The sequence below is a fragment of the Macaca fascicularis genome, chromosome 5 (genome assembly GCF_037993035.2).
Source record: "Macaca fascicularis isolate 582-1 chromosome 5, T2T-MFA8v1.1".
NCBI lineage: Eukaryota > Metazoa > Chordata > Mammalia > Primates > Cercopithecidae > Macaca > Macaca fascicularis.
In genome coordinates, this window is record NC_088379.1 from 4,784,902 (window position 1) to 4,806,625 (window position 21,724).

Consider the following 21,724-nt stretch of genomic DNA (forward strand, 5'->3'; position numbering starts at 1 on the left):
AAAAAGTGTACATTCTCAGGCCAGGCACAGTGGCTCATGCCTGTAATTCCAGCACTTTGGGAGGCTGAGACAGGTGGGTCACTTGAGTCCAGGAGTTCGAGACCACCCTGGGCACCATAGTGAGACCCTGTCTCTACTAAGAACACAAAACGTTAGCCTGGTGTAGTGGTGTGCGCCTGTGGTCCCAGCTACTCTGGAGCCTGGGAGGTCAAAGCTTCAGTGAGCCAAGATCACACCACTAAACTCCAGCCTGGGTGACAGAGTGAGACCCTGTCTCAAAAAAATAAATAAACAAAAACGCACATTCTCATTGTGGGTAATTTAGAAAGTAGCAGAGTATGCAGACGTTTAAAAAGTCACCCCCTGTAGTAGGTGAGAAAGGTACGCCCGTATCCCAGCCCCCAGACCACACCATATGACCCTGTTTGCAAAAAGCATCTTTGCAGAGGTGATGAAGTTGAGATCATCCTGGATGAGCCAGAAGGCCCTGAGTTTACTGATGATCATCCTTGTGGGAGGCACACAGAGGAGGAGCAGGAGAGGGAGGAGGGGGCTCTGTGAAGACAGAGGTAGGGACTGGGGTGACATGGCCACAAGCCAAGGAACACCTGCAGCCACCAGGAGCTGGCAGAGGCAGGAGGAGCCTCCCCCGGAGGCTTTGGAAGGCGCACAGCCCTGCCCACACCTTGATTTAGGATTTCTGGCCTCCAGAGAACTGTGAGGGGGCACATTTCTCTTGCTTTAACCACTGCATGTGGTCATTTGTCATGGCAGCCACCAAAAACCGCCCCAGGAAACTGCACCTGAATCTCCAGTCAGCATGGGGCCTTGTGACATCCAGGTTGCTCTCCTCTGGACTTGAGTCTTGGGCTGTGTTTGTGTGTGTGTACACGCAAGTGTGTTTGGGATTATGCGTTGCATAGTTAAGATCACACTAACAGACCTTGCAGTAGCTTCCTTTTAAAAATCATAATTTCATGAGAATGTTCTTTTTGTTGATTTAGTTTATAAAATGTGGAAGATACAGGCATATACAAGCAAGGAATAAAAAGTATATTTGGCCAGGAACAGTGCCTCACGCCTGTAATCCCAGCACTTTGGGAAGCTGAGGTGGGTGGATCATGAGTTCAGGAGTTCAAGACCAGCCTGGCCAAGATGGTGAAACCCCATCTCTACCAAAAATACAAAAATTAGCTGGGCATGGTGGTGGGCACCTGTAATCCCTGCTACTCGACAGGCTGAGGCAGAGAATTGCTTGAATCTGGGAGGCAGAGTTCGTAGTGAGCCGAGATCGAGCCACTGCTCTCTAGCCTGGGTGACAGAACAAGACTCCATCTCAAAAAAAAAATTATATTTAATTATGCCGGTAAAATATTATCATCGTTTTTGTGTTTTTCATCTAGATTTGCACAGAGATCAAAACCATCTTGGGAAACGTAAAATGGTACATCCACTGTGGAAAATGCTTTGGCAGTTTCTTAACAATCCAAAAGATACACATGCCACCCAGCTCTTGGCTCCTGGGCGATTGTTCCAGGGAAATGAAGACGCAGGTACACAAACACCTGTACAGAGTGTTCACTGCAGCTTTATCTGTAACAGCCAGAAACTGCCAACAACCAGACATACTAGATGAGTTATTACACAGTCACAGACCGCACTGTCCACCGTGGCCACGGCTCAGCTATAAAAAGGAGCCAACGGCTGACGGCCCAGCAAGGGGACTGCACTGCAAACATATCACACTGAGGGGAAAAACCAACCTCAGAACGTCACCTACTGTGTGACTCCATGTATATGACCTTGAATTGACAAACCCATAAGGATGACGCTCAGACTTACAGTTGCTGGGCTGGGCGGGGGTGTGGGTCTGGCCACCACAGGGCAGCCGAGGGAGGGCTTTGTGGGGGTCATACTGCTGTGTCTTGACAGTGGTGGTGCTTACAGGAATCCATGCATGTGATAAAATGACACGGAACTAAGGACACACATTGTACCCACATCAATGTCCTGGCTTCCATATTGTATTATAGTCACATAAGATCACTGGGGGAAGCTGGGGGAAGGGTGCCCGGGACCTCTCTTCCTCTCTTTGCAATGTCTTGCAAATCTATAATTATTTCAAAAGAAAAATAAAAAACACCCTCTGCCTGAAAGATGGAAACCACTCTGGGTATTTGAGACAGGTGATTAATTTAGGGTATTGGTCACATAGGTGATAGAGGAACAGAAAAGCCACTCAGAGGACACTGAGGCACAGAGCAGGGGGCTGTTACCCCACCAGGACGTGAGCAGCAGAGGCAGGAGGTGGGATTGCTGGAGCCCTGGGCTGCAGTCCTTTGGCTGGAGCTCAGGTCACAAAGGGAGTGTGTATTAGTCTGTTTTCACACTGTTGATAAAGACATACCCGAGGTTGGACAATTTACAAAGAAAGAGGTTTAATTGGACTTACAGTTCCACGTGGCTGGGGAACCCTCACAATCATGGTGGAAGGCAAGGAAATGCAAGTCACATCTTACATGGATGCCAGCAAGCAAAAAGAGCTAGTGCAGGACCACCCCCGCCCTGGTCCCCGCCGCTTATAATGACCATCACATCTCACGAGACTTACTCACTATCATGAGAACAGCATAGGAAAGACCTGCCCCCATGATTCAATCACCTCCCACCGGGTCCCTCCCACAACATGTGGGAATTCAAGATGAGACTTGGGTGAGGACACAGCCAACCTATATCAGAGTGTATGTAGGAGTGCATGTGTGTGCACATACACAAACACCCTGGCGTCTCCCCTCCTCTCACCTGGGGCTCTCCTGTCAGCTGAGCCCAGCATGAAGCGGGTTGGAAAGGGAGCCTGGGAAATATTTTCTTCCCAAGACACAGAACAGACTGGGGAAGGGTAGAGAAAGGGGTACAGAACCCGAAGGCAAATGAACAGCAGGGTATGTGCATCAGGCACACTTATTTTTGTCACCGTGCTCACGCTATAGTGGAATGTTCTACTTATTTGACTTATTATTTGTTTGGAGATGGAGTTTCATTTTTGCTGCCCACGCTGGCGTGCAATGGCGCGATCTTGGCTCACTGCAACCTCCACCTCCCAGGTTCAAGCAATTCTCTGGCCTCAGCCTCCTGAGTTGCCAGGATGACAGGCATGCACCACCATGCCCTGCTAATTTTTGTATTTTTAGTAGACACAGGGTTTCACTATGTTGGTCAGGCTGGTCCCAAACCCCTGACCTCAAATGATCCGCCCTCCTTGGCCTTCCAAAGTGCTGGGATTACAGGCATAAGCCACCGCACCCAGTCACTGACTTATAAAGAAAAGGTGAATTCTCCTTTTATTAAACTTCTTTTGGCCGGGCGTGGTGACTCACACTTGTAATCCCAGCACTTTGGGAGGCCGAGGTGGGTGGATCACTTGAGGTCAGGAGTTCAAGATCAGCCTGACCAACATAGCGAAACCCCATGTCTACTAAAAATACAAAAATTAGCCAAGCGTGGTGGCACGTGCCTGTAATCCCAGTTACTTGGGAGGCTGAGGCAGGAGAATCGCTTGAATCTGAGAGTCGGAGGTTGCAGTGAGCTGAGATTGCATCACTGCACTCCAGGCTGCACGACAGAATAGAAATCTGTCTCAAAAAAAAAACCAAAAAAAAAAACAAAACAAAAAACAAAACCAAAAAACTTCTTTGGAACACATGCTTTGAACAGGTCCACACCAGCCAATGGGTGTGGCCTTCTGCTCTGCTCAGTCAGCCCCGTCACTGAGTGCTGGGATTACTAACCCTGTGATTAAATGTCTTGGGCATAAACAGTTGAGGGTCTCTGCAGGGACTTCGTTAGGACTTAGATAAGAATACGATGAGGATAAGAGTCTTCACAGGCCCATGAATATCATCTCTTTTAAGACTCTTGGGGGCCGGGCGCGGTGGCTCACGCCTGTAATCCCAGCACTTTGGGAGGCAGAGGCGGGCAGATCGTGAGGTCAGGAGATCGAGACCATCCTGGCTAACACGGTGAAACCCCATCTCTACTAAAAGGATACAAAAAATTAGCTGGGCGTGGTGGCAGGCGCCTGTAGTCCCAGCTACTCAGGAGGTGGAGGCAGGAGAATGGTATGAACCCAGGAGGTGGAGCTTGAAGTGAGCTGAGATCACACCACTGCACTCCAGCCTGAGCGACAGAGCATGACTTTGTCTCAAAAAAAACAAAACAAAACAAAAACAAACAAACAAAAAAAAGACTCTTGGGCCAGCTTGCTTTCTGGGAAGGTTTTACCAGGTTTCTTCTTCCTCCAGGAGGAGGGCCTCTCTTAATGTACCTTTGATGTCATTGGACACTATATTTAAAAGCATTAGATGTTTTAAAAGTCACCTCTCTGTAACTGGTTCATGGTGCCAGATGAGTCTCCTGTGAGTGGCACAGACAGAAGCTGTGGGGAGGGGTTGAGGACAGACAGCCGAGGAATGCCAGAGACGCTTGTGTCAGCATGACTCCTGCCCACCCTTGGATGATGCCTGGGGTCTGGCCAGCAGCTGCTCATACTGAAACCCTCCCATTTGGCAGCCTGCTTGATCGAACCCTCCCTGCAGCCCACACTGCTGTCATACCCTACAAGTCATTGTCCCAGAAGGCCTCACCCTCTAGCTAGCTCTGCCTGGAACTCCCCCTCCCTGCATCGTCACCCGTTTGCTCTTTCCTCACTGGCTCCGTGATTTAACACATATTCCCCCAGCACCCTGAGTCCTGGGGATGCATGAGAAGCACACAGGGAGCAGGGGGAGGACAGGAAGGCAGGACATGCCAAGGTGTCACACCCCAGGTGGACCCCTGCACTGCACCGCCTCTGTGAAGCCTCGCTTGCCCCCACGCGGGATTTCCCGCCTCCCTTCTCTGTGGCCCCGGTGCCCTGTGCCAGTCTGCCTCATGCCTAGAGAAGCAGCAGCATCCACCTCTGCTCACAATATGGGATGCAACCTTTGTCTCTGCTCCTCTCAGCCTACCCCAGACCCAGCACCAGCAGGGGCTTCAAAAACAGGGGCTCTGGCCCAGCGCAGTGGCTCACGCCTGTAATCCCAACACTTTGGGAGGCTGAGGCGGGCGGATCACGAGGTCAGGAGATCGAGACCATCCTGGCTAACACGGTGAAACCCCATCTCTAATAAAAATACAAAAAATTAGCCAGGCATGGTGGCAGGCACCTGTAGTCCCAGCTACTCGGGAGGCTGAGGCTGAAGAACCACTTAAACATGAGAGGTGGAGGTTGCAGTGAGCCGAGATTGCACCATTGCACTTCAGCCTGGGCAACAGAGCAAGACTCTGTCTCAGAAAAAAAAATAAGAAATGAGAGGGTCAGAGAGGGAAGTGACTTGCCTCTGGTCACACAGCCAGCACATGGCTCTATCAACCCAGAGTTCAGAAAGCATCTTCCCTGGCCCCACCAGCTATAGGGGGCTGTGCAGGAAGGTCCTGGACTGGATTTCTCCTCACAATTTATGACTTCAGAAGATCTGACTTTGGGCATATAATTATGGAAAGACAGAATTCATGCACCAAGATCTTCATTGCAGTTGGGTGCTGTGGCTCATGTGTACAATGCCAGCATTTTGTGAAGCTGAGACAGGAGGAGTACTTGAGTCCAGGAGTTCAAGACCAACCTGGGGAAATAGTGAGACCCTGTCTCTACAAAAAATAAACAAAATTAGCAAGCATGGTGACATGCATCTATAGTCCCAGCTACTTAGGAAGCTGAGGTGGGAGGATTGCCTGAGCCTGGGAGTTTGAGGCTTCCATGAACCGTGATCACACCACTGCATTCCAGCCTGAGGGACACAGCAAGACTCTGTCTCAAAAAAAAAAAAAAAAAAAAAAAAAAAAAAAAAAAAAAAAAAGATGTTCATTGCAGTGTTGTTTATAACAGTGAACAGAGAGAGTGGATGTTCACCCAAAAATGGATTAATGGAAGTCCACAGTGGCTGCAATGGACTGAACGTTTGCTCTTCCCCACCCCACACTCATAGGTTGAGATCCCAGCCTCCAAGGTGTTGGTGTAAGGAGGTAGTGAGGCCATGAGGGTGGATCCCTCCTGGCAGATACAGCACCCCAGAGCCCTGGCCAGTCTTTCCCCCAGGTGAGGACACAGCCAGAAGGTGCCCATCCATGAATCAGCACACAGCTGTCACCAGCCCATACACGAATCAGGATGCAGCCCTCACCAGCCCATCCATGAATCAGGACGCGGCCCTCACCAGCCCATCCACCAATCAGGATGCAGCCCTCACCAGCCCATCCATGAATCAGGACGCGGCCCTCACCAGCCCATCCACCAATCAGGACGCAGCCCTCACCAGCTCATCCACCAATCAGGATGTGGCCCTCACCAGCCCATCCATGAATCAGAACGCAGCCCTCATCAGACACTGAACCCACTCCACCTTGAACTTGCACTTTCCAGCCTCCAGAACCGGGAGAAAGAAATGTCTGCTGTTCGTAAGCCACCCAGGCCCCAGTATTCTGTGATGGCAGCAGGAATGGATTGAGCCAGTGGCATTGGCACAGTGGAATGCTGTGGGGTTTTATTAGAAACGGAAAGAAGAGGCACAGTCCTGGACACGCAGACCTACCAAGACGCCCACATACTGGTAAGAGGAAAACGGAGGTTCTCCAGGCAGCCAGAGTCTCTCTCCCTCTCTCTCTCACACACACAAAACACAGGCACACACACATGACCACAAAACACACACATCACACACACAAAATACACACACACAACCATGCTTTCTCAATTCCAAGTTACTGTTGATGACAAGAGAATCACCTATTTGAAAATAACTTTTCCAGAAACGAAACCATTTCCCACAAAAAAGAAGATCCTCTGCCTCGCTGACGCTGCCCATCTGTTCAGCCCCGTATCACTTATTCATCAGCATCTCAGTCACAGAGTTTGACCAGCAATTTTTACTTTCAGTAGCTGAAGCTTCTTCTGAACCTCAACTAATTTGCAAACTCAGAGGGTCTTGATCTTCCCAAGCCCCAGCCTGCAACCTCAGCCCAGACACCCAGGCACCAGGGCCCTGTCTGTTTGGACTCCGGAGAGGAGTCAGTGTCTGACCTTCTTTCTCCCTGAGGGCTTGGGACCTTTGCATGGTGACAGGTGGACAGGGACCCTCCGGGGGTCGTTCTGGCCACTTGCTCTGAACAAGGCAGCCTGCTCTGGAGGTGGATAGAAGTGAGCCCCTCAAACCTCCAGTAGCACCCCATGCCCAGTGCTGTCACCATGACCCCAACAGAGACGAGACAGCTCCTCTTATTCACGTGCACCTCCACATGGAGATAGTCAAAGCGGGAAGGGAGGCAGGGAAAAGGGAAGTAGAGAAGGAGAGAAGGGAGGCAGGGAAGGGGGAAAGAAGGAGGGAAGGAGAGGCAGAAAGAAGGAAGGAAGGAGACAGGAAGGCAGGGAGGGAGAGGAAGGAACCCCTCTGTGATGCTTGCAGTCCCACATTACAGGTGGGGAAACTGAGGGCCGACAGTCTCCTAGGGCTAAGAGCATATGAGAGCCAGCCATGGAGCGCAGAGCTGCCTGCCACAGAAGTGCATATCCTTTCACTAAGCGACACCCGCCACCCTTCCCCCACTCCCCATCAAAATGCTAGATAAGAAAACCACAGAGACGTAGGGTCATTGCAGCAGACGCAAGCAGTGGCTTGGGAAATGCGCTGTAAATCCGCTCTGATTCTGGCCATGGCGAAACACGGCATCTGGGGGTGCTGGGGTGGCTGTGGGGAGGCTGGAGGTACCCCTGAATCGTCTTTCCCTGGGAAACGGGGTAAACGTGCTCCCAGTTCATCCGGGTCCATGTCTCCATTCCCGGCCACTGCCTGGGGCTGATGACCTCTGTGACCTCATTGCCCCGTCAAGAGGCAGGCGCCCCTTGAAATTCGGACCTGGCCACCCCGGCCACGCACAGCCCTCCCCTGCCTCAGGAGTGGCATCACCCGCTTCCCGCAGACCCGCTCCCCCAGGCCAGCCCTCCCCTGTTCTGCCTCCCACTGCTCTGCATCCTGTCGCCTCCTGCTTCCCGAATCCACCAGGGCTTCAAGCCCTTCTCTCGGCTCATCTGGAGTGCATCCCTGGTGGCCAGCCGGAAAATGGCCCCCTAGGGCCTCGTGCCGGAAACCTGGAACCGGCACCTGAGATGTCATAGGGAAACAGGGATTCAGCCCAGGGGCTTGGCTTGGAGGGATGATCCCAGACTATCTGAGTAGGCCCTAAACGCCACCACAAGTGTCCTTAGGAGATGGAGGGAGAGGGAGGTTGGAACAGACATGCAGAGCAGAAGGTCTTGTAAAGATATCGCAGAGAGGCGAGTGCAATGGGTTGCCAGCAGCCTGGGAGGGGCAGGAAGGGTCCTCTCCCCATCTTCCTAGGGCGTGGCCCTACTGATGATGCCTTGATTTGGACGCCTGTCCTCCACTACTGTGAGAGGAGGCTCGTCTGCTGCTTCAAGTCACTAGACCAGGGTAACTTGTTATGGCAGCCACCGGAAACTGAGACAGGCCTCCTGGAGTGCAGAGCTGGATTTTCAGCCGGACCAGTAGGTAAAGAACGCCTGCCCTTTCGTTTCGGACCCGAATTGCAATGCCATTTTTATTTCCCCGAGCTATGCACCAAGGGTCCTCACGCAACAGAGAAGTAAATAAAGGGTTAGTGAGAGACACAGCGTGTCAAGATGGACACAGGTGATGAGGGGAGACTGGTGGCATGGAGCAGCCTGGCTGACACTGCCCTGGCTCCTGCCGCAGCCTCCCAGCGATGGCTGATGCCCCTGCCTGCTGACCCCCCAGGGTTACCATGGGAACGCCACCACAGGTGCTGTGGGGAAGCTGGAGGCTGCAGGGGTGTCCAGGCTCTGCCCTTCCCTATTTCCTTCTCCTCTTTGGGCCTCAGCTTCGAGAAGGGGCTGTGACCATGCGACCTCTATAATGCACCTTGTCCCTAAAGTGGCAGCGGCCCCAACTGCCCCAACCAAGTGCAGGCCGTTGTTCAGAGCAGGAGTTCAAGAATATTCATTTGTCAAACACGCAGTTAACAAAAGCAGCCCGGCCACGTTTTCTGCAGCAGGAAATTCAGCAGAGCCACTTGGTCCATCCCTGGTGGAAGATGCCCATGACAATCACTCATTGCAAAAGGTCCGGTCAGGAAAGGGACTGCAGGGACTTCTGAGAAAGAACATTCTGTTCAGTACAGAAGCCTCCAGAGCTTCCCTTCATGGGACATCTTCCTCCCTGCACACTCAGAACCCTTTCCCAACCACATGGAATACGCCTGCCGCTGGGCCTCGGAGGCCAAGGCCTCCTTCCAAACCCCAGCCCCAGGCCAAGCTTTCTACCTGCCTCGCAGGTCCCTCTCAGGGGAGTTCACTCCTCATGGAACCTGCCTTCCTTCAGGAGTTCTCACACCCCTGCCTGGGTTTGTTTATTCCCTCAACAAATGCCTGTTAGGCACGCACCCTGTGCTGGTGGGCACGTGATGGTGAGCGAGACTCACTCCGGGCTCCAGGACCTCATGGAATGGAGGAGCTGGGTAAACAGGTTGTGGCAATTCAGTGCAATGAACACTCTTCAGGGGAGTGTAGAGAGCCAGGTGGGGGAACTGCCAGGGGGCGGTGCTGGCAGAAAAGGCTTGTAAAGGGGTCATTCACATGGGGTCCTGAAGGGTGGGTAGGAGCCCGCCAGGCCAAGGGTAGGGTGCAGCCCATGCACAGGGGTGGATAGATTATTGCCCACGCACGCCGGTCTCTCCTGTCCAGGCTTTTTCCAGTAAAAAAGATAACAACAACCGCTGGGTGTGCTGCAAAACAGCCACGGTCCCAGCTACTCAGGAGGCTGAGGCATGAGGATCACTTGAGCTCAGGAGTTCAAGACAAACCTGGACAACATAGTGAGACCCTGTCTCAGAAAGAAAAAAAAGTTTAAAAAAAAAGCTAACGGTAACAGCACTGCGTATTGAGGGTTTGTTCTTTACAAACACAGCCTCACATGACCCTCACAGGAACCTCGGACATCGGCATCACTGTCCCCATTTTGCAGAGGAGGAAGCCAGGACTCCAAGGGGTTGACTTCCCACGGCCATGAACTCTGAGCAGTGGAGCCAAGGGTGCCTCCCAGCTCTGTGGCCGTAGGCCTGTCCCTCGTTCCCCACGTGCAGGGAGATTGGCCAACGATGAGCACTGAGGGTGCAGGGACAGCCCTATAGGAGCTGCCCCAACTCTCCCTATGCCCTTTCAATGTTTAGATCAATCCTTCCTGTGGTGTGACAGCTGCCTGCGGTGTTCAGCACAGTCACCAGCCGTGCGGGTGTGCAGCCTGGGAACAAGGGGCTTTGCCCTCTGCGCAGTGTGGAGTGGCCAGACCATCTGGGTGTGTATAAGCACTCCGTGGTGTTCACACAAACACACGTTAACGTCATGTTTCTCAGAATGTATCCCATCATTGATCAATACATCTGCAACTGTACGTGTGCATGCGTGTACTTGGTTATATATGATGTTTGCAGATGTTATACATACATGAAATGTCATAACAAATCTATTAGATTCTGTATTACACACGTACACGTGATAAACTCTATATATTCCACGCAGCACACCATGCACACGTGTGGTGAGGGTCAGTTTTGTGCCAGCTTGACTGGGCTGATAAAGTATTTCTGGGAGTGTGCGCGAGAGCGCTTCTAGAAGAGTTTAGCATTTGAATCCATAATATTAAAGAAGACCGCCCTCATCAGCACCAGTGCAGGCAGCGTCATCCCATTCCTTGAGGGTCCAGATGGGCCAAAAAGGTGAGGGAAGGGCAAATCCTCTCTCCCTGTCTGCTGTGGAGCTGGGACATCTATCCTCCTCTACCCTCGAGCATCAGCTCCCCTGGTCCTCAGACCGTCAGACCTGGAATCACACCACCAGCTCTCCTGGTCTCCAGCTTCACAGGCAGCATCTCATAGGACTTCTCTGCCTCCACAGTCACGTGAGCCAATTCCTGTAATCAATCTCCATATGCGTGTGTGTATCTATGTGTATGAACATATATGTATATGATATATATGTGTACATGTTTACCAGTGTGTGTGTGTGTGTGTGTGTGTGTGTGTGTGTGTGTGTGTATATATATATATATATATATACACACATATATCTCCTATTGGCTCCATTTCCCTGGAGAACCCTGACTAAAACCTGTGCTGCAAGTGTCTTCTCTGAGCTTGGGGCCTGTCTTTTCTGTGTCCATGGTGTCTTTTCCACACAGTGGTCTGTAGTTTTAATATAGCCAAACTTAGTCATCTTTTCCTTTTGTGTTCTAGGTGCCTTGTTTGAGAAATTCTTTCCCACTCTGGCTCATGACGATATCTTCAGTTTTTTTTTTTTTTTTTTTTGAGACGGAGTTGTGCTCTGTTGCCCGGACGGAGTGCAGTGGCACAATCTCGGCTCACTGCAAGCTCTGCCTCCTGGGTTCAAGCGATTGTCCTGCCTCAGCCTCCCAAGTAGCTGGGACTATAGGCGGGCGCCACCACGCCCGGCTAATTTTTGTATTTTTAGTAGAGATGGGGTTGCACCATGTTGGCCAGGCTGGTCTCAAACTCCTGACCTCAGGTGATCTGCCTGCCTTGGCATCCCAAAGTGCTGGGATTACAGGCGTGAGCCACCACGCCCGGCCAATAGCCTCATTTTTAAAAGAAGTTAACATCATTTTTGCTTTCCACCTTTGGGTTAGTGGCAGGAATGGGTTTTGAGGAGGATGTGAGAGGCCCATTTCATGCTTGGACCACCACTTGCCCCGACACTGGTTACTGAAGAACCCAGCTTCCCTCCTTCAGACCAGCACACTTGATGTCAGGTGTTCAGACCGGCACGCCCGATGTCGGGTGTTCGGACCTGCACGCCTGATGTCGGGTGTTCGGACCGGCACTCCTGATGTCGGGTGTTCGGACCAGCACGCCTGATGTCGGGTGTTCGGACCTGCACGCCTGATTTCGGGTGTTAGGATATTTGGTAATTCAATTCTAGGCTTTTTTTTTTCTGCTTTTTTAAAATCCCTCTGCTGATACCACCCTGTATTAGTGAAGCTGTTTTATAATACATCATCCAGGCCCATAGTGGGAAGGCCTCCTGCCCTGTCTCCGTTCCTCGTGACGAGTTGTAGCTCTTCCTGAACTTCTGGTCTTCTGTCTATATTTCAGAATCCGCTTGTGAAGTTTTGCATAAACCTTTGAGGCTTTTATTGGAATTGCCATAAAGCCACGTTAATTTGAGGAAAACGGTCATCTTCCCTGTATTGCATTTTCCTACCTATGAACACCGTAAATATTTGGCTAATTTCTCCCTAGACACAGTGTATTAGGGTTCTCTAGAAGGACAGAACTAATAGGACATATATATATATAAATACATATTTAAATATATAAATATATTTATATTTATATAAATTTTTTATATATGTGGGAATTTATTAAGTATGAATTCATGTAATCACAAGGTCCCACAACAGGCCATCTGCAAGCTTGAGGATCAAGGAGAGCCAGCCCTAGTCCCAAAACTGAAGAACTTGGAGTCCGATGTTTGAGGGCAGGAAGCATCCAGCACAGGAGAAAGATGTAGGCTGGGAGGCTAGGCCAGTCTAGTCTTTTCACGTTTTTCTGCCTGCTTTATTCTAGCCATGCTGGCAGCTGATTAGATGGTTCCCACCCAGATTGAGGGTGGGTCTGGCTTTCCCAGTCCACTGACTCAAATGTTAATCTCCTTTGGCAACACCCTCACAGACACACCCAGGATCAATACTTTGCATCCTTCAATCCAATCAAGTTGACACTCAATATTAACCATCATACATAGTGTCTATCTTCTTGATATTCAACATTGCATAATTTTTATAATTGCATTTCCCAACTCACTGTTCCAGGTCCGTGAGAATGGAATTGACTTTTGTTTACTCTTTTCCCAGGAAACTTGGCTTCTTAGTGACCCTAAGAGCTGTCTGGAACGTCTTGGATTTTCTGGGTAAACAACCCTGTCATTTGTGAATCATGTCGGTTTGTTTCTTCTTTAACAATTCTTTGAATTGATTTCTTTTTCCTCGTTTTGCTGCGTTGTCTGGGACTTCCAGTATAATGTTGACGACACGATGAGCCTTGCTCTTGAACTAGAGTGGAATGTTCTGACGTCCACTGTTAGGTAAAGCAGAAAGCCCTGGTCAGGTTGAGGTCAATACCATCTCTCCTTTGCTAAGAGCATGGATCACCAGTGGGGACCCAGAGCATAGGTGGCTCTGGAGGTTCCTTTGATCTGTCCCTACAGGGTCAGGGGGTTGGGGTGAAGCTTCCATAAGGGTGAAGGGTGAGCTCACAGTGGTCCCAGGGCCTCCTTCCCTCCAGGGCCCTTTCCCCGGCACAGGGAGGGCTGTCCCAAAGCATCTGGGACCCATGTGGGAAGGTAACACCACTCCTCCTCCATCACTGTGGCCCATCCCGGGTGGGGCCCTCGAAGCTCGTGCTGGAAACAAGGCTTAGGTCAGAACCGGCCCAGCTTTGCACTCCGCCCTGGATCCAGGCCGTGTCGGGAATGGGTGTGTTCACAGGGCCCGACAGTGTGAGCCGTGGCCACGCAGTGGGGTCCTCCCCGCTGGCCTGGAGATAGCCAGTCTGGTGTGCGTTCCTGCACAGGAGGTGGGGATGCACACAGGGGATCCCCTTTGGGGCCAACAAGGGTCAGCAGGTGAAGGGAGAGGCTTGCCCATGGACCTCTTGGAGTCCCTCAGGCTCTGGGGACAAGGCAAGGGGGACTGGCATGGGCTATCCTTCCCGGAGAGGCTGGGCTTGGCCTGAAGCCTGCGGTGCCGGCATTGTGAAACTGCCTCCCCTCTCAGACGTCTCTGGAAACCCAGCTCTCCTCACACGGATGGGTCCCCAGAGGTCTCCTCATCCTGCAGTCCGGGCTTATCAGAGCCGTCACAGATGAGGAGCTGACGTGTTTGCTATGAGAGGGACGAGGTGCGCCTTACTTCCTGGAGATCTCCTGGCCCTGGAATTCTCTCTTCCTGGGATGCCACGCAGACCCAGCCCAAAGTGGCCGGGGTTGTGAAATCCTGTGTTTGGCTCTGGCTGGGTACTGAGGGCTGGCCTGGTGAGTACAGCAGCAGACAAACAGGGTCCAGGACAGGAGGCCATGCTCGCAGGGCGCCCACACCGGGGCTCAGGAAGTGTGCCCTCTGCTGTGCAGAGAAGGCCACCTGAAGCCCAGGCTGTCCTGGGGTCACACAACTGGGTGGAGGGTGGAGCCCAGGGGTCCCAACACCTGCCCCGCTGTTCCCTGATGGAAGGTCATTCCTGTGAGCTGTCCAGGGTCTTGGCGTGTTGAACAAAACGCACAAAACAAAGCAACGAGAGAAGTAATGGGAGACCAAGCAACAGAAGAACGGAGCAACCAAAACACAGATTTCCTGAAGAAGCAAAAGTGCAATTCACAGAGCGGGAGCCAGCTCCAGCAGGTGGCTTGAGGGCCACTCAATTGGCGTGTTTATTAAGCTAAAGAACTTGGCAATATCCCTGGGTGCCCTCGAGAGACCCCCAGCTGGCTACGCCCTATGAAGGACTGGCCCATAGTCCATCAAAGGTGAAGTGGACACCTGGCCCGCGGTCCATCAGAAGCTGCAGTGGAAATTTCCGTCTTGTTATCGCAGGGGTGAGGATGTGGCCTGGGTGCCGCCCAGTACTGCCTAGAACCGGCTGCCCCTGCAATTCTCTGGCTTGTGTGAACTGGCCGCACCTGCTATTCCTTCGCTCATGCCCCACCCTTTGGCTACCCCAATTCCACATTCTCCTGCCTTACTCCTCTTTCTCCCTTCTTCCTTAATTCCTGGTGTGGGAGCTGAATGTGAAGACCTCAGTTTGAGGAGTGGACCTGCTGGAACAGGTAGGTGGGTAGGCGAGGAGGTGGCCTAGGGAAGGGCTGCCTGGCTACCGCCCACCATGAGTCCTTCAGGGCTGGAGGGATGCCTGGGGCTCGGCCTCCCCATTCCTAGGCTTGGCCGTGTATTTGCTATTTATGCTGTGTGCCAAATCACAAATTCAGCAACCTAAAGCAACACCCCTTTATTTGGGTCAGAAGCCTCACGTGATTCTCTGCCCAGAGTCACCACAAACTGTAATCAAGGTGCCTACTGGGCTGTGATCTCCCCCACGATTCAACATCCTTCCAAATTCACGTGGTTGTTGGCAGAATTCAGCCGCGTGCTGTTGTAGATCTGGAGTCCCAGGTGCTTGAGGGCTGCTGGCTGGGGGCCGCTGAGCTCCTAGAGAGCCTGCAGCCCCTGGTGGGTTGGCCCCTCCGTGGGAAACCCACTGTTCACCGTGCTGTGCAGTGTGGAAGCTGTTTGCCTCCAGGCCAGTAGGAGAATTGGGGAAGGCTGAACCCTCTTACACAGGACTCACTTGATTAGGCCAAGCCCATCTGCAATAATCTTCCTTTGAATAACTCCAGGTCAAGTGATTAGAGACCTTAATTACATCTGCAAACCCCGTCACCCTTCCCACCTACTGCAACCTACTTGTGGAAGTGAAATCCTATCACAGCCCAGACTCACTGTGCTGAAGGGGAAGGAGGCACACGGGGTCAGTTTAGAATTCCATCTGCCCACACTTCCGTCTGGGGGAAGGCATATTTTTCTTTTCCCTGTGTTTTTCTATCAACCCTGGAGGACCTGACAAGCCCTGGAAAATGTGATAAATGTTTCTTACCATGCTGTTGATCTTCCTAATAGCTCAGCAAGGTACATCCCATTGCCCCATTTTATAGATGAGAAAAGTGAGGCTCACGGTGGGGCAAGGCATACGAAGGGGAGCCCACCGCGGGGTGCTCTGGGTCAGGCCCAGTCAGAGAGAGGCAGAGCCTGGACTCAAGCCTGCTTCCTGCCCCTGAGCTTGCGTAGACCCCACCCTGCTGCCGGTGCACGGGTCTCCCCAGCTGCCCAGCCTGGGACCCACACCCTGCTCCCCAGGCCAGGCGCTGGACACAGGACATGTGAGTTGATTGCGGCCAAGCTCCCTGGAAACACAGCCTGGATCACTGATGGTGCCAACTGGAGTCCAAGAGCACCTTTATGCCCAAACAGTGTCACCTGGACACACTTCTCCACTCACATGGGAGACCCTCGTGGCCTGCTTGAACCCCTCTGCGGACGGGGAGCTCTCTTCTGTCTGAGCTGGCCTCTCCCATCTCCGGAGAACCCTGCTCAGGAGAGAGTTTGGCCTCACTCTGGGCCATAAACCACCTCCTCTCAACTCCTGGGCTCCGTGGCGAAGGTGAGGATGATGCGGACTTGCTGGGCACCCTTTGGATGGTGGCCTGTGTGCTGCCCAACCCTTACTAGACCTGGCTGGGCCTGCTGTTCTCTTGAGTAGAGATGGTGATCTCTCTATTGAAGGGAACGGCAAGATGCAGCCAGTTCCCTTGGGTTGCTGATCATTCCATACCCTTGGGATGGTGACCACCCCTCTCTGAGTCTCAGCTCCCTCACCCAAATGAGGGTCCAACCTGGACTCGGCCGATATTTACTCCTGGATGAACCAGTGCAGGGAAGGACGTGGGCTCCAGGAGAGTGGAAGCAGCTGTACTGGGCGGAGTCCCCTTGCCTCTGAGTCAGGAGAGGGGGCTGTGTGACCCTGGGCAAGGCTCTTTCCTTCTGTGTTCAGGGGAGAGCCTCCAGGGACCCCAAAAGGAGTATGATTTCAGCTCCAGTCCCAGGAGCCCCTCTGGAAGGGCCTGGAACACTCCTGGAGTTCCCTGCACCTGCCCAAGGGAGTTTCTGGAGCCCGTGCAGTGGGCGCTTGCTAAACGTGTGTGGGAAGGTGACTGAGTCAACCCGGGGGTCATGGCCGCCTCCCTCTAAAATCAGGGCAGCTGCTTCTGGGCTGTGAGCCCATTGGCTGCATAGGGCTGGGCAGGTGCCCACTGGACATCTCTTCATCTCATGCCCACTCTGCTGAAGGGGGTTGTTGTTGTGGCGGTTGTTGCCTGGGAACCAGCCTCCGATTGGCAGAGCAGGGCTGCAGACCAGTGGGCTTAGGCCTCAGCCAGCCAAGCCCGGACCTCCACCCACCACAAAACAAAGGGACTGGCTGCCTGGTTCTGCACACCAACTCTGTGCCCGTCGTTTCCCATGCGTTCGCTCCTCACTGTTGGAACCTCGGGGGAGGCTTTGTCTTGGGTACAGATGAAGAGATGAAGGGTCTGAGAGGTTAAGCAAGTTTGTTACTGGAAAGGGGTCCCAATCCAGACCCCAAGAAAGGTTTCTTGGATCTCACAGAAGAAAGAATTTGGGGCGAGTCCATAAAGTGAAAGCAAGTTTATTAGGAAAGAAAAGGAATATAAGAATGGCTACTCTGGCTGGGCACAGTGGCTCACTCCTGTAATCCCATAACTTTGGGATGCCGAAGCAGGTGGATCACCTGAGGTGAGAAGTTCGAGACCAGCCTGGTCCAACATGGGAAAACCCTGTCTCCACTAAAATACAAAAAATTAGCTGGGCGTGGTGGCAGGTGCCAGTAATCCCAGCTACTAGGAAGGCTGAGGTAGGAGAATCGCTTGAACCCAGGAGGCGGAGGTTGTAGTGAGCTAAGATCACACCACTGCATTCCAGTTCGGCCAACAGAGCGAGACTCCATCTCAAAAAAAGAAAAAGAAGAATGGCTGCTCCATAGGCAGAGTGGCCCCAAAGGTTGCTGGTTGCCCATTTTCATGGTTATTTCTTGATCATACACTAAACAAACGTTGGACTGTTCATGAGTGTTCCAGGAAAGGGGTGGGCAATTCCCAGAACTGAGAGTTTCTGCCCTCCCTTCTGAGACCATGTAGGGAACCTCCAGATGTTGCCAGGGCATCTGTAAACTGTCGTGGCACTGGTGGGAGTGTCTTTTAGCAGCTAATGCATTATAATTAGCACATAATGAGCCATGAGGACAATCAGAGGTCACTCTCATGGCCATCTTGGGTTTGGTGGGCTTTGGCCGGCTTCTTTACTGCAATCTGCTTTAGCGGCAAGGTCTTTATGACCTGTGTCTTGCACCGACCTCCTATCTCATCCTGTGACTAAGAATGCCTAGCACCCTGGGAATGCGGCCCAGCAGGTCTCAGCCTCCCTTTACCCAGCCCCCATTCAAGATGGAGTTGCTCTGGTTCACGTGCCTCTGACAAGCTGGCCTGGGTTGAGTGTTCTCTAGTGTGTGGTTGTTGAAGCTGTTCCTAGGAGTAAGAAGTATTGTCAGTAGGAAACAGGCCTCTGTTAGCCCGGGGGCTGGCACTCTGCCCCAGTATGTCGGCCTCATTTTAGTGGTGACCAAACTGGGGCTCAGAGACATCAACTCCGTCACCCCGAACCCCCAGACTGTGCATGGTGGGCTGGGGTTTGAATGTGGGGCTTGAAGACCCATCATCTCCTCTGGTCCCCCAGTCTCTGCTGCCCAAGAGGAACAGGATCCCAGGATCCAGGCCCCTCATGGCACCAGCCAGGGTGGGTGGAGATGGGGAGGCACAGTTTCAAAGCCCCCCGGACTCTGAGGCAGGTCGTGGGCGACAGCAACCCGGACCTGCGGCCCCCACCCCGAGAAGAATGGCTGCAGGTCCGACCCAGCGGGCAGGAGGTCTGTGTCCTCAGCAAATGTGATGGCGCTTCCCGCTGCTCCAGCCAGGCCGAGCCGTCTTCATGTTTCCAATCATGCAGCCTCCAATTCCCAAGCCCAACCCCAACCCACAGAGACAGCGATCTGGGGTCCACGTGAGGTTTGTCAGCAGCTCTGACCCGCTGCTTCCCGCCAGCCCCGCGGCCGGTGCTGGAAAGCTCTCTGCTGCCCCCTGGTGGGGAGGCTCGGGGCAGGGCTCTGGCCGCAAGCATGGGGCTCCCCTGTGGCGCTCCCAGAACCTCCCGGCTCTGTCACCTCTGCCGGGTGGAAAACCAACCCAGGACTGAAGCAGCAGATGGGTGCCTGATTCCTTATTATCAGAGCTCCGCCCACTGGCAAGTATCTCTCCGGGCCTCAGTTTCCCCTTCCATCAAATGAGGGGCTGGGGGGATACCAAGGAGGGGTAACGGCTTAGTGAGGATGGGAGGTTTCTTCTGGGGAGATGAAAACATTTTGGAACTAGATGGCGTGAGTGGTTGCACAGGACTGTGAATGCACAAATGCCACCACATGATTCGCGTTGAAATAGGTAATTGCATGCGATGTGAATGTCACCTCATTTAAAGTGTTTAAAAGAGGGGCCTGGGAGAGTGCAGTGTATGTGAGAATCACGTGGGACACCCACAGTCTCGGAACCTCGGTTTCCTTGTGTAAACTGGCAAAGAGACCGTGTGAGCCGTGTTCCCTGGGGCCAAGAAATTCCAAGAAGGAAAACCTGGGACTCCTGGAACTGGGATGAGGGCTGGGGGCCGGAAGGGGAGGGGTATGTGGGGACGGCTGGGGGGCAGCCCAGATAAGACTTTCAACACTGGGCAGCAGCGTCGACACAGGCGATCTGTGTACATCCCTGCATCTCATTTCCCAGAGGGCTGACCCGTGGCCAGAGGTGGGACTGGCCAGGCTCGGCCCAGCCAAGTCTGAGAGCAGAGGACACTGAGTGAGGGATCCTCGGGGCCACCCTCACTGGCCTGTGGCTCTCCTGACACTACAAGAGAGGTCCAGGAGCTGACCTTGGGTCCCAATGGGGGACACCTTCCTGGCAGCAGGCTGGCAGGGTGGTGTGGTGGTCAGTGTACTGGGCTCTGCGTCTCCGCCCCTACCTGCTGTGTGACGGCGGGCCAGACACCTAACCTCTCTGTGCCTCTATTTCTTCAATGGCGAACAGGGGCACTAGCAGCCCCCACATCCGGGCACAGTGGCCTGAAGATTAAAGGCAAGAGCAGCACGAGCCCTACAGCAAAACCTCTCAGCAGGGAGAGCAGGGAGTTCTACCACCATCTCCCCTCTGGCCGCCAAGGAAACCGAGGCTCATGGTGACCTGGCCCAGTTCTGTTGGACTCAGGGTCCTTCTCATCCCCAAGATCAGAGGGTTGCCACCAGGGAAAGAGCTGGCCCCTAGACACACCCCGGAAGCACACCAGGGAAGGAGGCCCTGGGGACTTCAGTATGTTATTGCAAAAAAAACACAAAAAAACAAAAAAACATTTATTGCTATTTGAACCCTGCTTTCATGCCTCCATTTCCCAGAAAATGAGCCACGGGAGACACCAGGAGAGGCAGGAGACCATCCTCCTTGCACAAAACCCACTCCCTCAGATGCTGTCCTCAGCGAGGGTGGCTGGGGGCCAACCAGGGGGCCCACCCACAGAGTGGCAGAGGAGGCAGGTTGACCCTGCGGATGTTGAGCTCTGTGGCGAAGGTCCTGGCCTTCTGGTAGAAGAAGAGCGACTTCTCGCGGTCCAGGAGGAAGTTGTGGTAGATGGTGGCCAGCCGCGTGTAGATCTTCAGCTGTGCCTTCTTGTTGCCCAGGTCCACGGCGGCTGCCAGTGCCAGCTGGTAGTACCCGGCTGCATCGAACGGGTCCTGAAGGGGACAGGCCATGCTCAGCAAAAGGGGGACTCGGAGCCTGTCTTCCCAGAGGCCGTTCCTGTCTCCGGGTCGTTCCACATGTCCAGCCAATGCTGGCTCACCCCATGAGCCCCGAAGCCTGTGACACTGCTGTGGTCTCAGCTGCAGGAGGTGGGGACGACCCTGACACCCCTGGAAGCCTTCCTGTCCCTACACCCCACTCACCCCAAGCCTCCTGCCCCAGTGCCACCCTCTCTGCAGGCAGTGGCTGCTTTCCCCATGGGCTGAGGTCAGGGCAGATCCTGCCTGCTCTGAGAGTTCCATGCAGGACCCGTGGCTCCAAGCCACAGCAGGGGCACAGCGTTGAGTGACCCAGGCTGTCCTCTGGCCCCTGTCCATGCTGACCATTTCCAGGCCCTCCACGGGCCAGGCCAGGTACAAAACCATCTCCCAGGTGTCCTCTCTGGCAATGTTCCCTGAAATATTGACGGAGTGTGACTCCCCAGACATCCACTCCATTTTCAATGCGTCTTTGGCTCAAACTCACCATCCCTGGGTTGGGATGCCGCCTCCCAGACCTCCTCCTTGGCCCTCCCATCCCCCACCCGGCTTCTCCCCAGGCGCCTCCTCCACATGGGGGTCACCCAAGGGACCTCTCTAAGACCCATGCCTGGCCTGTCCCCCTTTACTATCTCAAGATGGCTCCCAGGGCCAAGGACAAAGTCCAAGATGCAGCAGTCCATTTCCTCACTGCCCCGCCCCACACACGGAGCAGGGGCGTGAGAAAGCCCCGAGTCACCGCCACTGCTCATCCAATGCCCCCGGCCCAGCCGAACACTGGACTCTGCGCTGGGTGCATGGCTGAGCCTCACGTCCTTGCTCCCAGTCTGAGGGACCTGGGAGTGAACACTGACCACACAGGGTGGCCCGGGCTGTGGCAGAGGGAAGCCCAGGAGCCTATGGGGGGCCCAGGAGGCCCCAGACTCAGCCGGGGGTGGGAGGCAAGGGCTTCCTGAAGGGGTGGGGGCATCCCAACGAAACAGGAAGGAGCCAGCCAAAGCATATGTCTCCGCGTGTGCGTGTGTGTGTGTCTGTGTGGTGCCTGTGTGTGTGTGTCCCTGTGTGTGTGCCCCCCTGTGTGTGTGCCCGT

At 53.5% G+C, this 21,724-nt stretch overlaps 1 protein-coding gene across 13 annotated transcripts in view; it reads right to left on the reverse strand.

Annotated features, from left to right (window-relative positions):
* Window positions 1-20,197: 20,197 nt before the first annotated feature.
* Window positions 20,198-21,724, reverse strand: part of SH3TC1 (SH3 domain and tetratricopeptide repeats 1) — a 63,583-nt gene continuing 62,056 nt past the window's right edge. For all 13 annotated transcript variants that reach the window (XR_012434601.1, XM_065544718.2, XM_065544716.2 and 10 more), the window contains one exon: window positions 20,198-20,589. Coding sequence is in view for 12 of the 13 variants with exons in the window: in XM_065544718.2 (XP_065400790.1) it covers window positions 20,332-20,589 (258 nt within the window). In the remaining variant the exon portion in view is untranslated. The remainder of the gene's footprint in view (window positions 20,590-21,724) is intronic.